This window comes from Hemitrygon akajei, chromosome 1, assembly GCF_048418815.1.
Source record: "Hemitrygon akajei chromosome 1, sHemAka1.3, whole genome shotgun sequence".
Classification (NCBI taxonomy): Eukaryota; Metazoa; Chordata; class Chondrichthyes; order Myliobatiformes; family Dasyatidae; genus Hemitrygon; species Hemitrygon akajei.
Genome location: NC_133124.1, coordinates 85310219 through 85323766, shown reverse-complemented (window position 1 = coordinate 85323766; position 13548 = coordinate 85310219). Strand labels below are relative to the sequence as shown.

The window sequence follows — 13548 nt, the reverse complement described above, 5'->3', positions numbered from 1 at the left end:
GAGTTAGTGATTTAGATGCATATCATATTATTACTGAGTTAAGTATTGTATGTAATGAGTTTTTGCTACAACAAGTGTATGGGACATTGGAAAAAAATGTTGAATTTCCCCATGGGGATGAATAAAGTATCTATCTATCTATCTAGAAGGAGATGAGTTATACAGCTCTCTTTACATGCACATGCAGTTCAACTCTTTGAGTGATATGCAGAAAGTTTGAAGTTAATAATGCATCTCCTTCTACCTTAGACCACAAACTTATCAATCACCCCTCGTACTTTACAGATAATGTAATGGATTTTTATTCATGTTCATTTCTTAACTTCCTCATCAGTAGGTCACAGTCAGTGCGGATCAGAAATAACATCTCCTCCTCCCTGACGGTCACACTAGCAAAACTCAAGTATGCGTGCTTAGCCCACTGCTCTGTTCTCTCTACACCCGTTACTGTGTTGCCAGGCACAGCTCAAATGCCATCTATGAATTTGCCAATGGCACCACTATTTTTGGTAGAATTTCAGATGATGATGAGAAAGCGTAAAGGAGTGTGATCGATCAGCTGGTTGAGTGGTATTGCAACAACAATCTTGCACTCAATGTCAGTAAGACCAAGGAACTGATTGTGGACTTCAGGAAGAGGAAGTCGAGGGAACACACACCAGTCCTCAATGAGGGATCAGCAGTGGAAAGGGTGAGCAGTTTCAAGTTCCTGGGTGTCAACATCTCTGAACATCTATCTCGGGGTCAACATATTGATGCAATTACAAAGAAGGAACAACAGTGACTTTACTTCATTAGGAGTTTGAGGAGAATTAGCATGTCACCAAAGATTCAAGAAAATTTCTACAACTGCACCATGGTGAGCATACTGTTTGCAACAGTGTCTAATATGGAGAGATCACCGCATAGGATCGGAAAAAGCTGCATAGAGTTAAAAACTCAGCCAGCTCCGTCATGGGTGATAGCTTCCCAAGCATTGAGGACATCTTCAAAACACAATGTCTCAAAAAGGAGCTGTCCATCATTGAGGACCGCCATCACCCAGGACACGCCCTCTTCTCATTGTTCAAGGAAGCGGTGCAGGAGCATGAAGACACACGCTCAGTGTTTTAGGAACAGCTTCTTCTCTTCTGCTATCAGATTTCTGAATGGACAACGAACCATATACACCACTTCACTATTTCCCCCCCCCCTTTTTTTTGCAATACTTACTTAATTTCACAAATATATATATTCATTTCTGTAATTTATAGTTTTTTTTTTATTATGCATTGCACTACATGTACTGCTGCTGGAAAACAACAAATTTCACAACGTGGGCCAGTGACATTAAACCTGATTCTGATTCCAACTGTGTGTCGTAGGAGGGGATATATAACACTACAATACCTTTAGCTGCCAATTCCAAATATACTATCCAAATCAAGAGCCATAAAATAAGTTCTCTAACCATAGAAACATAGAAAATAGGTGCAGGAGTAGGCCATTCGGCCCTTCGAGCCTGTCTGCCATTCAGTATGATCATGGCTGATCATCCAACTCAGAACCCTGTACCTGCTTTCTCTCCATACCCCCTGATCCCTTTAGCCACAAGGGCCATATCTAACTTCCTGTTAAATATAGCCAATGAACCGGCCTCAACTGTTTCCTGTGGCAGAGAATTCCACAGATTCACCACTCTCTGTGTGAAGAAGTTTTTCCTCATCTCGGTCCTAAAAGGCTTCCCCTTTATCCTTAAACTGTGACCCCTCATTCTGGACTTCCCCAACATCGGAAACAATCTTCCTGCATCTAGCCTGTCCAATCCCTTTAGAATTTTATACGTTTCAATATGATCCCCTCTCAATCTTCTAAATTCCAGTGAGTATAAGCCTAGTCAATCCAGTCTTTCTTCATATGAAAGTCCTGCCATCCCAGGAATCAATCTGGTGAACCTTCTCTGTACTCCCTCTATGGCAAGAATGTCTTTCCTCAGATTAGGGGACCAAAACTGCACACAATATTCTAGGTGCGGTCTCACCAAGGCCTTGTACAACTGCAGTAGTACCTCCCTGCTCCAGTACTCAAATCCTTTTGCTATGAATGCCAACATACCATTTGCCTTTTTCACCACCTGCTGTACTTGCATGCCCACCTTCAATAACTGGTGTACAATGACACCCAGGTCTCGTTGCACCTCCCCTTTTCCTAATCGGCAACCGTTCAGATAATAATCTGTTTTCCTGTTCTTGCAACCAAGGTGCATAACCTCACATTTATCCACATTAAATTGCACCTGCCATGAAGTTGCCCACTCACCTAACCTATCCAAGTCACCCTGCATTGTCTTAGCATCCTCCTCACAGCTAACACCGCCGCCCAGCTTCGTGTCATCCGCAAACTTGGGGATGCTGCATTTAATTTAATTCCCTCGTCTAAATGACTTGGAGATGCTGCATTTAATTCCCTCATCTAAATAACCACCTGAAACTAAAAATAGTTAAGCTAAAGTAACAAAAACTGTATACTTACAGTTGAATCCTGGCTTGATCTTCCCATTGACCTGTAGGCTGTATATGGTAATTTGAAACAAGGCATGAAGCAGCAGAAAGGTGAGGCTTGTGAAACACAAGGTTTTCAGTAAGCGGCCTGTATGTCCTGAAATAAAAAAGATCCATAATTAGTTCCTATGCAAGAAATTACAATTAAATTAAATAGCCAGGCAAGTGTAATATTGACATTGCAGACAGGAACACTGAATTTTGTACTACCTAGCTTTGCTTTCTTCTAGTAAAGGAAGCAGACTTTCACTTTAGCTGTCATTAACATTTTCCCCCATCTCATTTTGTATGTACATGACAGAGAATTCTTTTTTTTAGTAAGTATGACATCGGCAAGGCATGTGTTTATTGGGTCTTGCTAGACATTTCAGGCATCCTTCATTAGGCAGTGATTTATTTAGTCACAATTGGCTGGGTTTGGTAAGAGTGGCACACTTCCATCCTAAAGCATATTAGTGAACCAGATAGTTGACAAAGTAACCCAGACCTTCCATAGTCTGAGTGGTGTCTGCAAGAGGCTAAGGACCCAATGAGCAGACATATTTATTACATTGGCTCCATTAGTCCAATCCTTCCTCTAACAGTATCTGCAATACTTGGCTTCTCTTGCCATAATTCCAACATTGTTTATTTTCTCTCTCCCTTCCAATTTCCTCCATATAAATTATCTGCAATTAACAATCCCTCAGCAGCCTCCTTCAGCCAACACCACTAACACTTGCGTCATTCAGATCAAAGACCTCCCCCCTCCCTATTCCCCCCCAACTGCACTTTTCTCACCTGCCTCAGCCCCTCTACAATTTGAAACATGTTTGATTTCCAGCTTCTCTCAGTTTTAATGAAAGATGCCCTCCAGTCAGTAAGAGGACATCTGTGGAGAAAGAAACAAAGTCAACAGAGCTGATGGTTTAGGGTGATGCTTGGAATCTCCAGTTAAGATGAACAAAAAGTCATTGACTTGAGATGCTAACTTTCCATCTTTCTCTCCACATGCTGCTCGATCTGCTGAGTGTTTCCAGCGCTTACCACTTATATCTCAGACTTTCAACACCCGCCAGGTTTTGAACTTTCAACATGAAATGTTAACTGTTTCTTTATCCACAGAACCTCTTGAACTCTTCCAACATTTTGTTTTCCTTACCAGAAAGTATGGCAAATGTAGTGCTAATTGGATCTTTTAAAATAGAATTTGATAAATATTTAAAGGAAAAAGAACTGTATAGGGCTATAAAGAGGTGAAAATGGATCTAAATGGATTGATCTAAAATGGTTGTTACATAACAGTAGAAATTACTTCCTTTCTGTAATAAATCTGCTCCTAAGTCAGTAATTCCTGATTTTACAGGTGTTTATATGGAACAGTGGGACTATAGAGAATCAGGACTGTTGCTAGAGCAGAGATCTGAAAGGCATAGCAAGACCCTGAGTGAAGCTAATGAAGAGGAAATCTTCCCATGTCACAAGCAACAGGAAGCAAAGGACAGAGATTTTAAAAAATAAAAGAAGAAATGGAGAAATTATTTTTGGTTGCAAGTTTTTATGACTTTGATCGTAGAGTCTGAAAAGGCGGTGGAAGCAGATTCAATAGTAACATTGAAAAGGGAATCAGATTAATAATTGAAAAAAGAAAATAAATGAGAAAAGGGTAAGGGAGTGAGCGCATTTGGAAAGCTTTACCAGAGAGCTGGCACAGAATAACAATCTTCAGTGCTATCTGATTTTTGTTATCTCTAGGATTCCAAAATATGGAACATATCATTTTTATACAATTTTAATGAGGTAAATCCTGAATATAAATTCCCAGTCAAAATTAAAAGTTGTTTGTCTTTCACGGCAGCTCAAGGTATATTGCAGGAAACCAGAATGACGGAATGTGTATTTTCTTTTCATTTTTTTCTATCAATGTAAGAAACTAAAGAAACAATTTTGTCAGAAGAGAAACACTTGCCAGTGTCTTCAGAAATTAAAAGGTCAGAATTGGTCTTTGTCCCTTGGTATGCATGGATAAGAAGACCTCAAGCTGACTTTTTGAATTACGACCCTATTTGAAAATCTGTCTGTAAATAAATGAACTCAGGAGAGGAATGGATCTCAGTACGATGACTTCCGTAGTTAAATGCTGCATCTCCGCTTACTTGGGCTGACATATCAAGGTTATCTAATTGGCTAAATCTCTAGAGCACTGCTCAGCTACGTCTGGTCATCAAAGGTGCAAAATAAACATAAATCTTTCTTTCTGAAAATGGCCAATCTTTTGGCACGGTATTTAAGAGAAGAATGTTGGCTAGTAAATCAAGCCAAAATTATTCTTAGAAGACTGCCAACTGAATCAAATATGACATTTATTGCACACTTTCCTCTTTGATGATACAGTCTTGTGCTGAAATGTCAACCTAGCTTTGGTATTCAGTTCCAGGGCTGTGTGTTACCAATGGAGCCAAGAGATGTTTTCACAGCTGCCTTAAAGTTATCTGTATTTTTTTTTCTCTAAATAGGAAGGCAAGGTATTCATATTTTTTAATTATTATTTTACATCAACTCAAAGCATATAGTAAATACAAATTTGGCAGAAGTACGTCTCACACAAGTACTACTATGAAGGATTAATTGGACCATAGAAGGTAACAAAAAGAGGTAGGGTTATGTCAACTGGAAACTGTTAGATTTCTCAAGCTTGAGATTTTAGATTTTCACCTCTTTAGGGATAATTTCCTTTTTATTACTTAACAGGTTTTGTTTGTATGTTTCACATTTTTTCTTAGGACACAAGGCCATTTGGCCCATTCCTGCTGTGTTGGCTGTCAGCGCAATTCTGTTGGTAGTTAACACCAGCCTGGTACTCAGTGCACCTGAAGAAAACCCGTACAGACACATGGAAATGAACTACAGTAACTCCATACAGACAGCATCCAAGGTCAGGCCTCTGGAACTATGCCATTTTGCTTCCATTGTTTCCATTCTCCACAGTTCAACAGAATGAAGGAAGATTTTATAGTGGTATATAAAATTACAAAGGGCATAGATGCCTGCAGTCTTTTTCTCCTCGGGTTGGTTGAGACTAGAACAAAAGATAATAGATTTGGGGTGAAATGTGAAATATTTAAGGGGAATCTGAGAGGAAATTTCTACACTCAGACAGTGGTGTGTGTGTGGAACAAGCTGCCAGTGTAAGTGGTAGTTGTGGGTCCAATTGTAACATTTAAGAGAAGTTTGGAGAGGCAGGTACGTAGATGAGAGGGGTTTGCAGGGATATGATCCATGTGCAGACAGATGGGACTAGGCAGAAGACCAGGTCAGCAATGGCTAGATGAACAGAAGGGACTGTTTCCATGCTGTACGATTCTAAGTACTCCACCATTGGTATCCTTTGGGCTATCACTGGCCAAAAGCTCAACCGTGGTCACAAGAGCAGGTAAAAGGTTAAGCCAAGTTTACTCTTGTATACACAGGTATGATTAGTTTCAAGCAAAACCAAAGAAATTTCTTTCATAGATTCAGACAACATAACGGAACATAAACCATAAAACAGAACAGATATTATACAACACAGTGAAGAAAAGGACAATACAAAACAATATATTTGTGAGAAAAATGTAGAAACCAAGCCCACGATAGTGCGAGAGCGGGTCCCTAGCATTCTGTTCCTGAGGTAGGTAGGATTAGGAATGTGCAAGTCAGCTTGAGAACCTGATGGTTGGAGGAAAGAAGCTGTCACTGAACATAAACGAGAAAATCTGTGGATGCTGGAAATCTGAGCAACACACTCAAAATGCTGGAGGAGCACAACAGGCCAGGCAGCATCTAGGAAAAGGGCTGAGACCCTTCTGAGAAGCTGTGATGAGTGATTCTGCGCTGACTGTCCTAGCACGTTTGACCACCTCCACAGCTGGTACCCTCGCTTGCCACTTGATGTGTAATATTTGGCATAAGTGTCTGGGTTGTGTGAAAGATTGAATAGGTTAGGACTGTATTCCCTGGAATGTGGAAGATTAAGAGAAAATTGGACAGATATATACAAAATTATGAAGTGTATAGATAGTGTAAATGTAAGCAGGGTTTTCTTCACTGAGTTTGGGTGGGACTACAACCAGAAGTTATGAAATAAGGGTGAAAGAGATTTAAGGGGAACATGAGGGGAAACTTCTTCACTCAGAGGATCGTGAGAGTGTGGAACGAGCTGCCAGCACAAGTGGTACATGCAAGCGTGATATCAAAGTTTAAGAGAAGTTTGGATAGGTGAATGGATGGTAGGGGGATGGACAGCTATGGTCCCGATGCAGGTCGATGAGAGCAGGCAGCTTAGATGGGCTGAAGAGCCTGTTTCTGTGTTGTATTTCTCTATGACTCTATGGTGGTCTTCAACTTATCCCTAATCAGTCCTTGCCTTTCTAAATGTAAATAATTCCCATCACTCAGAAACTTTTCCGCTACAGTGGTAAGTGTGTAGTTGCTGGCTTATCCCTGCTGCTCTTCTTAAATCATGGCACAACATTAGTTACTCTCTGGTCTTCTGGTGCCTACCACGAGCAGACATTTCTTTGGCTGCAAATGGCCTCTCTCCACACAGAACAGACCCACCATCTCAGGAATGAATCTTGTGAAACTTTACTGCTTTTGCTCCATTGCAGTTAAGTCCTTTTTGAGCTAGGAAAACTGGACTTGTACACAATAATCTCGATGTCATCTTATCAGGGGCACATACAATTGGAACAAGACACCTTTATTCTTGTGTTAGTATTCTTCTGCAATGAAGACCAAAGTGCCATTTGCCATCCTGACTGCTTGCTGAACCTCATTGTTAAGTTTCAGTGATTTATCTACAAGGTCCCTCCGAACACCAGAAACGGTTTAATCTTTCAATATTTAGAAATGGTTTGCTTAGTTTCTTTCTGTCAAAATGGATGACTTTACATTTCTACACTTTATATTCCTTATTATTCATTCAGTCTGTTCGCATTCCCCTTGGAATTTCTCAGCATCTTCCATATAGCCCACATTTCTTCCAATTTGGCACCATAACTAAATGTGAATGTATTACATTTGATGACTTAGATAAGTTATTGCTATAGTTTGCAAACAGCTGGTGTTCAAGCATGAATCTCCATGGAAACTCTGGTCTCGTTTCTAACCTGATACCTCCTGTTTCCCAATTGTTAACAAGAAGATTATCCCCATATCACGTGCTCTATTTAGTTTAATATTCTCTTCTGGGGTTCCTTATTGAAGTCCGTACTGGTTCATCTTTACCTAATCTACTTGTTATCTTCTTGAATAACATCAGTTAGTAATTCCTTCATTAGTCCGCTTTGACTCTGCCCAATCCTATCTTCTTACTGACTTGTTCCCACTTCTTTAATAATAGGTTCCAGTATTCTTCCTACTTCTGAGCAGACAAACTGCTCTATAGTTTTTTTTTATTTATTAGCTTTATTTGTCACATGAACATTGAAAGATATAGGGAAATATGTTGTTTGAATCAAATCAAATTAGTGAAGTTTGTGCTGGGTAACCAGCAAGTTGAGCTGTGCTTCCGGTGCAAACATAGCCTGCCCACAACTCACTAACCCTAACTGGTGGAAAGTCTGAGATTGAGAAGCAGAGAGATGTTGGGAAGCATGAACAAACTTTGATAGAAAGATGGGGCTCTCTTCCACAAACAGCTGATAGCAAGTCCATCGTTCACACTAAGATTAACACCGATCCTCTTGCTTTAAGTCTCTTTCATAACAACTCAGAGTTCTCTATACCCAATGGTGTATTGCAAAGCAGGAAAATTGTGAAAGAAAAACAGAAACTGGTTTTGGAAACACTCTGCAGGTCAGGCAGCACCTGCGGGAAAAGAAGCAGAATTAATATCAAACCAATCTGTGCACAACTAGCTCTTGCTAGACACAATCTGATAATGAGAAGATACACACTGATTGAGGGAAATTACTGGCCAGGACACTAGGGGTGGATCCAGACTAGCATCCTTTCCCGATCACCTGATAAAGCAGAGAAAACTTCAGTTTAATGACTCAACTAAAAAAAAGGCACCTCTAGTCACGTAGCATGCCCACAAGACCTGGAAAATGACCTGCTGCTATACTCACAAACATTTGGTGAATGGCTTATTTCTATGGACATTTTTTTAAGACATTTTTTAAATTATAATAGATATTAGCAAGAAAGGGAGACAATGGCATTTCAAGACTCTTGTACAGAGTTGGATGTTACATCTGCACAAGTTATTGGTGAGAGCACTCTTGGGGTATTGATGCACCATCAATAACTCACTCTGAGATGTAAGAAGCAAGATATCGGCTTTTATTGACTGGAAGAATGAACAACACTACATCTTGGAGAATGAGGCCGGGCTCAGGCCTCAATCGCCTTTATACAGGGGTCTGTGGGAGGAGCCACAGGAGCAGTCAGCAGGGGTCTGTGGGAGGAGCCACAGGAGCAGTCAGCAGGGGTCTGTGGGAGGAGCCACAGGAGCAGTCAGACAGGTATATGTAGTTCACCACAGGTATTGTGTTCATTTCAGATTGCCCAGCTTTGGAAGAATGTCATTTAGTGAAAAGGTGGCAAGGAAGATTCACGGGGATGTCACCGGGACTACAGGGTTTGTGTTATAAAGAGAGAATAGATGGGCTGGGGACTTTTTATCCCCAGAGCGTAGGAGGCTGAGGGATAACTGTAGATATTTATAAAATCACGAGGGGCATAAGACCATAAAACAATGGAGAATTAGGCCATTTGGCCCATCAAGTCTGCTGCACTATTTGTTCATAGCTGATTTATATTCTCTTTCAACCCCTTTCTCCTGCCTTCTTCCTGTAACTTTTGAGCCTTCACTAATCAAGAATTTATCAATCTCCATTTAAAATGACTTGACCTCCACAATTGTCTGTGTCAATGAATTCCAAAGATTCACCATCCGCTGGATAAAGAAATTCCTCCTTATTTGTTCTAAAGGATGCCTTTTACATTCAGTGACCACTTTATTGGGTACAGGAATAGAACCCAATGTGGTCTTCTGCTGTTCCTGCTCATCCACTTCAGGATTTGACTTGTTGGGCGTTCAGAGATACTCTTCTGCATACCACTGTTGTAACAAATGGTTGTTTGAGGTACTGTCACCTTGTCAGCTTTAACCAGTGTGGCCATTCTCCTCTGACTTCTTTCATTAACAATCCACTTTTGTCCATAGAATTGCCCCTCACTTGATGCTTTTTGTTTTTTGAAACTTTCTCTGGAAGCTCTAAGGGACTGTTTGTGCATTAAAATCCCAGCAAATCAGCAGTTTCTGAGATACTAAAACCACCCAGTTGGGAACCAACAATTATTCCATGGTCAAAGTCACTTAGATCACATTCTTCACCATTCTGATATTTCATCTGAACAACTAATGAACCTCTTCACCAAGTCTGCATTGTTTTATGCATGAGTTGCTGCCACATGATTGTCTGATTAAATATTTACATTAACAAGTAGATGTACAAGTGTACCTAATAAAGTAGCTACTGAGAATATTTTGATGCTGTGTCTTCTGGTCTTAGACTCGTTTGCTGTTAGAAACATTCTCTCCACCTACAGTCTACCTCTGCCTTTCAATATTCATTAAGTTTCAATGAGATCCCCCAAAATTCTTCTAAACTACTGCGAGTCCAGGACCAGGGTAATCAAATGTTTCTTATGTACTAACCCTTCCATGCCCAGGATAATTCTCGTAAACATCCAATGCCAGCACATCCTTTCTTAGATATGGGACCTAATACTGCCCACAATGCTCCAAATGCAGTCTGACCAACGCCTTAGAAAGCTTCAACATTAGATCCGTGCTTGTGTATTTTGGTTCCTCTTGAAATGAATTCTAACATTGCATTTGCCTTCCTCTCAACACAACCTGAAATTAACCTTCAGGGAATTCTGCACTAGGACCCTCAAGTCCCTTTGCAGGGACAATTACAATGTTTAAATGACATTTGGACATGTTATTGATAGGAAAGATTTGAGGGATATGGACCAAACAAAGGTAAATGGGGCTAGCTTGGCTCAAATCATAGTAGACGTGGACAAGTTGACTGAAAAAGCCTGTTCAATATTGTGCAACTCTAAAAATCAACTACTCTACATTTCTTAAGACACTAAGGGCAATTCAGCCCATTGAATCTATGCTGGCTGACAACCTGAATTTCCCTTCACACATCCATCAACTCCACACTATTGCCAATTTATTGAATTAATTGATATAATTAATTTAATTGATTCTATTGCCAACCACCTACACTGGTGATAACGTACCTACCAAATGATCTGCCTAAGAGCATGTCTCTGTGTTGTGGGAGGAAATTGAATCACTGAGAATTAAAAACATACAAAATGCAGGAGAAACTCATAAGGTCAGGCAGCATCCATGGAAATGAATAAAGAGTTGATGTTTTGGGCCAAGACACTTCATCAGGACTGGAAATTGGAGGTTGAGTTGGCTAAGAGGCAAATGCAGTGTTAGAATCTATTTCAAGAGGAATTAGAATATATAAGCACTGGGAGTTACCCCACCAAGTCAAGGGAAGAATAGGGAAACCATATACCTTCCAGAACCTGAAGTTAGAATTGAACCTGGAGCTGAGTGGTAGCAGTACAACCTGCTTTGCCAATGTGAAGCTTCATTCAAAAATCACCGTGCATGATAAGCACAGTCAGACGGAAGCTGTAGGCTACGGCCATCTGGAATTTCCTAAATCTTGGAGGCAGGCTAAAATTTATTTATAATTTATTTTTTTTTATTGAAGTTCATCATCAACCAAACATGTCCATTTCAGACATTGTACATATATATCATATAATCATATATGTCACAAATCTCTACAAAGTATTTATCTGAGGTATACACTTATAGAAAAGAGTGGAAAGAAAAAACAAGCAAAAGAAAAAAACTATGTACAAGTAGGGAGTGATCTTTTTTTTCTACAACATATTCATTGATTTGTGAGAATCAAATCAGGCCTATGAGACATTATGTAGTTAAACCATTTTTCCCAGTTTGAATCAAATTGTTCCAGCTTATGATTAACAGATGCTGTTATCTTCTCCATTTTGTAAATGTCCATTGTAATTTCCATCCATGCATTTAAAGTTGGGCTCTCCTGTGATAACCATCTCCAAGTAAAAGTCTTTTTTAAACCAGCCACCAACAGTATATTGATTAAATATTTATCTCTTTTCAACCATTCTTGAGGTATATACCCAAAATATATGATCTTACTCTCTAAGGGAATTTCACATTTAAAGGTGTCTTGAAGGGCATTGTGTATCCCCCTCCAATAGTCTTTGATAACAGGGCAGTCCCAAAAAATATGATAATGATTTGCATTTTGATTTCCACAATTTTCTAGCAAACAGGGGATTGCTATCATAATGGGATTTCTGAGATGGTGTAAAATATCTTATCAAGTTTTTCCATCCAAACTCCCTCCATTTCTGTGAACTGGTACACTTCCATTGATACCTCCATATTATTGTCCATTCTTCCTCAGATACAATTATCCCTCCTTCCTTCTCCCATTTTGTTTTAATGTATGAAGTCAAATGTGTTTTAAGATTTGACAACTCCTTGTACATGCTTGAAATGATTCTACTACCATTATCTGAATTATATGCTTTTCTAAATAGCTCCATCAAGCATGTATTTGCCTTGGTTACATTTTTAAGCGTCCTATTAACATATTGTCGCATCTGTAAATACCGATAAAAGTCTTGTTTTTCTAATAAGTGTTTCTCTTTAAGCATTTCAAAACTGAACAGTGTTCCTTCTTTCATTATGTTGCAAAGAACTGTTATTCCTTTAGCTGTCCAGTCCTTAAATCTAACATCCAATTTATTTGGTGTAAAATCCGAGTCATATGCACACCATTTAAGAATTGCAATATCTCCCTCTAGATTATACTCTTTTATAGTAGTTTTCCATATTTTAAGAGTCAATTTCACCCATGGGTTATCAATTGTATTTATGTACCTTTGCAGGTTGTTATCAGCCAAAATTGTTTGTATGGGGATGGGAAGTACCCGCTCCTCAATGTTTTTCCATTGAGCGTCATATGATGGGTTGCACTAACATATCACAGCTCTCAACTGTGCTGCAAAATAATAATCTCTAAGAGAAAGTAGGCCCCATCCCCCTTTTTCCTTTGCTAATTGCAAAGTTTTGAGACGAACTCTAGGCCTTTTACCTTGCCAAATATACCTTGATAACATCTTGTTCCATTCATTGAATTGATTTTGATTAATCTCTATTGGTAGGGTCTGAAAGAGATAACAGTCTGGACAGTATATTCATTTTAATAGACTCAATCCTTGAACTGAGACTGAAAAAAGAAATCAGGCTCCATCTTGCCATATCTTCCTTAATTTTTTAATATAAAGACTGATAATTACATTCTGATAATTTTGCCAAATCTTTTGGCATAATGATGCCCAAATATTTTAAAGACTCTGTGTGCCATGCCCAGGGATATCTACTTTCAGTTTCTCTTGGTGGGTTATAGTTATAGGAAAGTAATTGGGTTTTATCTATGTTGATCTTATATCCTGGTAATTGACCATATTGTTCAAAGGATTGCATCAATTTAGGTAAAGAGTATGTTGGGTTGCCCTAGATAGATCAAAATATCATCCGCGTAACAAGCCAATTTTATGCTCTGTCCCTTTAATAGTAATTCCCCTGATATCTTCATTTTGTCTGATGTATTGAGCTAATGGTTCAGATATAACGCAAAGAGTAGTGGTGACCATGCACAGCCCTGTCTCGTGCCCCTTTCTAGGGTAAGACTATTTGATAAATATCCATTGATTTTAATCCTAGCAGTAGGGTTGTCATATAGTGTCTATATAGTTTTAATAATTGTGTCTTGGAAACCAAATCTATGTAAAACTCTGTAAAAAAAAATTCCAACTAACCGAATCAAATGCCTTTTCAGCATCCATGTTTATCACTATTGCTTTGATTTTATTTTTTTGTATATGA

General features: G+C 39.2%; 1 protein-coding gene across 10 annotated transcripts in view; it reads right to left on the bottom strand.

Annotated features, from left to right (window-relative positions):
* The window catches only part of piezo2b (piezo-type mechanosensitive ion channel component 2b), a 574856-nt gene that overhangs the window by 328300 nt on the left and 233008 nt on the right, over nucleotides 1–13548 (bottom strand). For all 10 annotated transcript variants that reach the window (XM_073047154.1, XM_073047092.1, XM_073047145.1 and 7 more), the window contains exon 3: nucleotides 2512–2637. In XM_073047154.1, the coding sequence (XP_072903255.1) occupies nucleotides 2512–2637 (126 nt within the window). The remainder of the gene's footprint in view (nucleotides 1–2511; nucleotides 2638–13548) is intronic.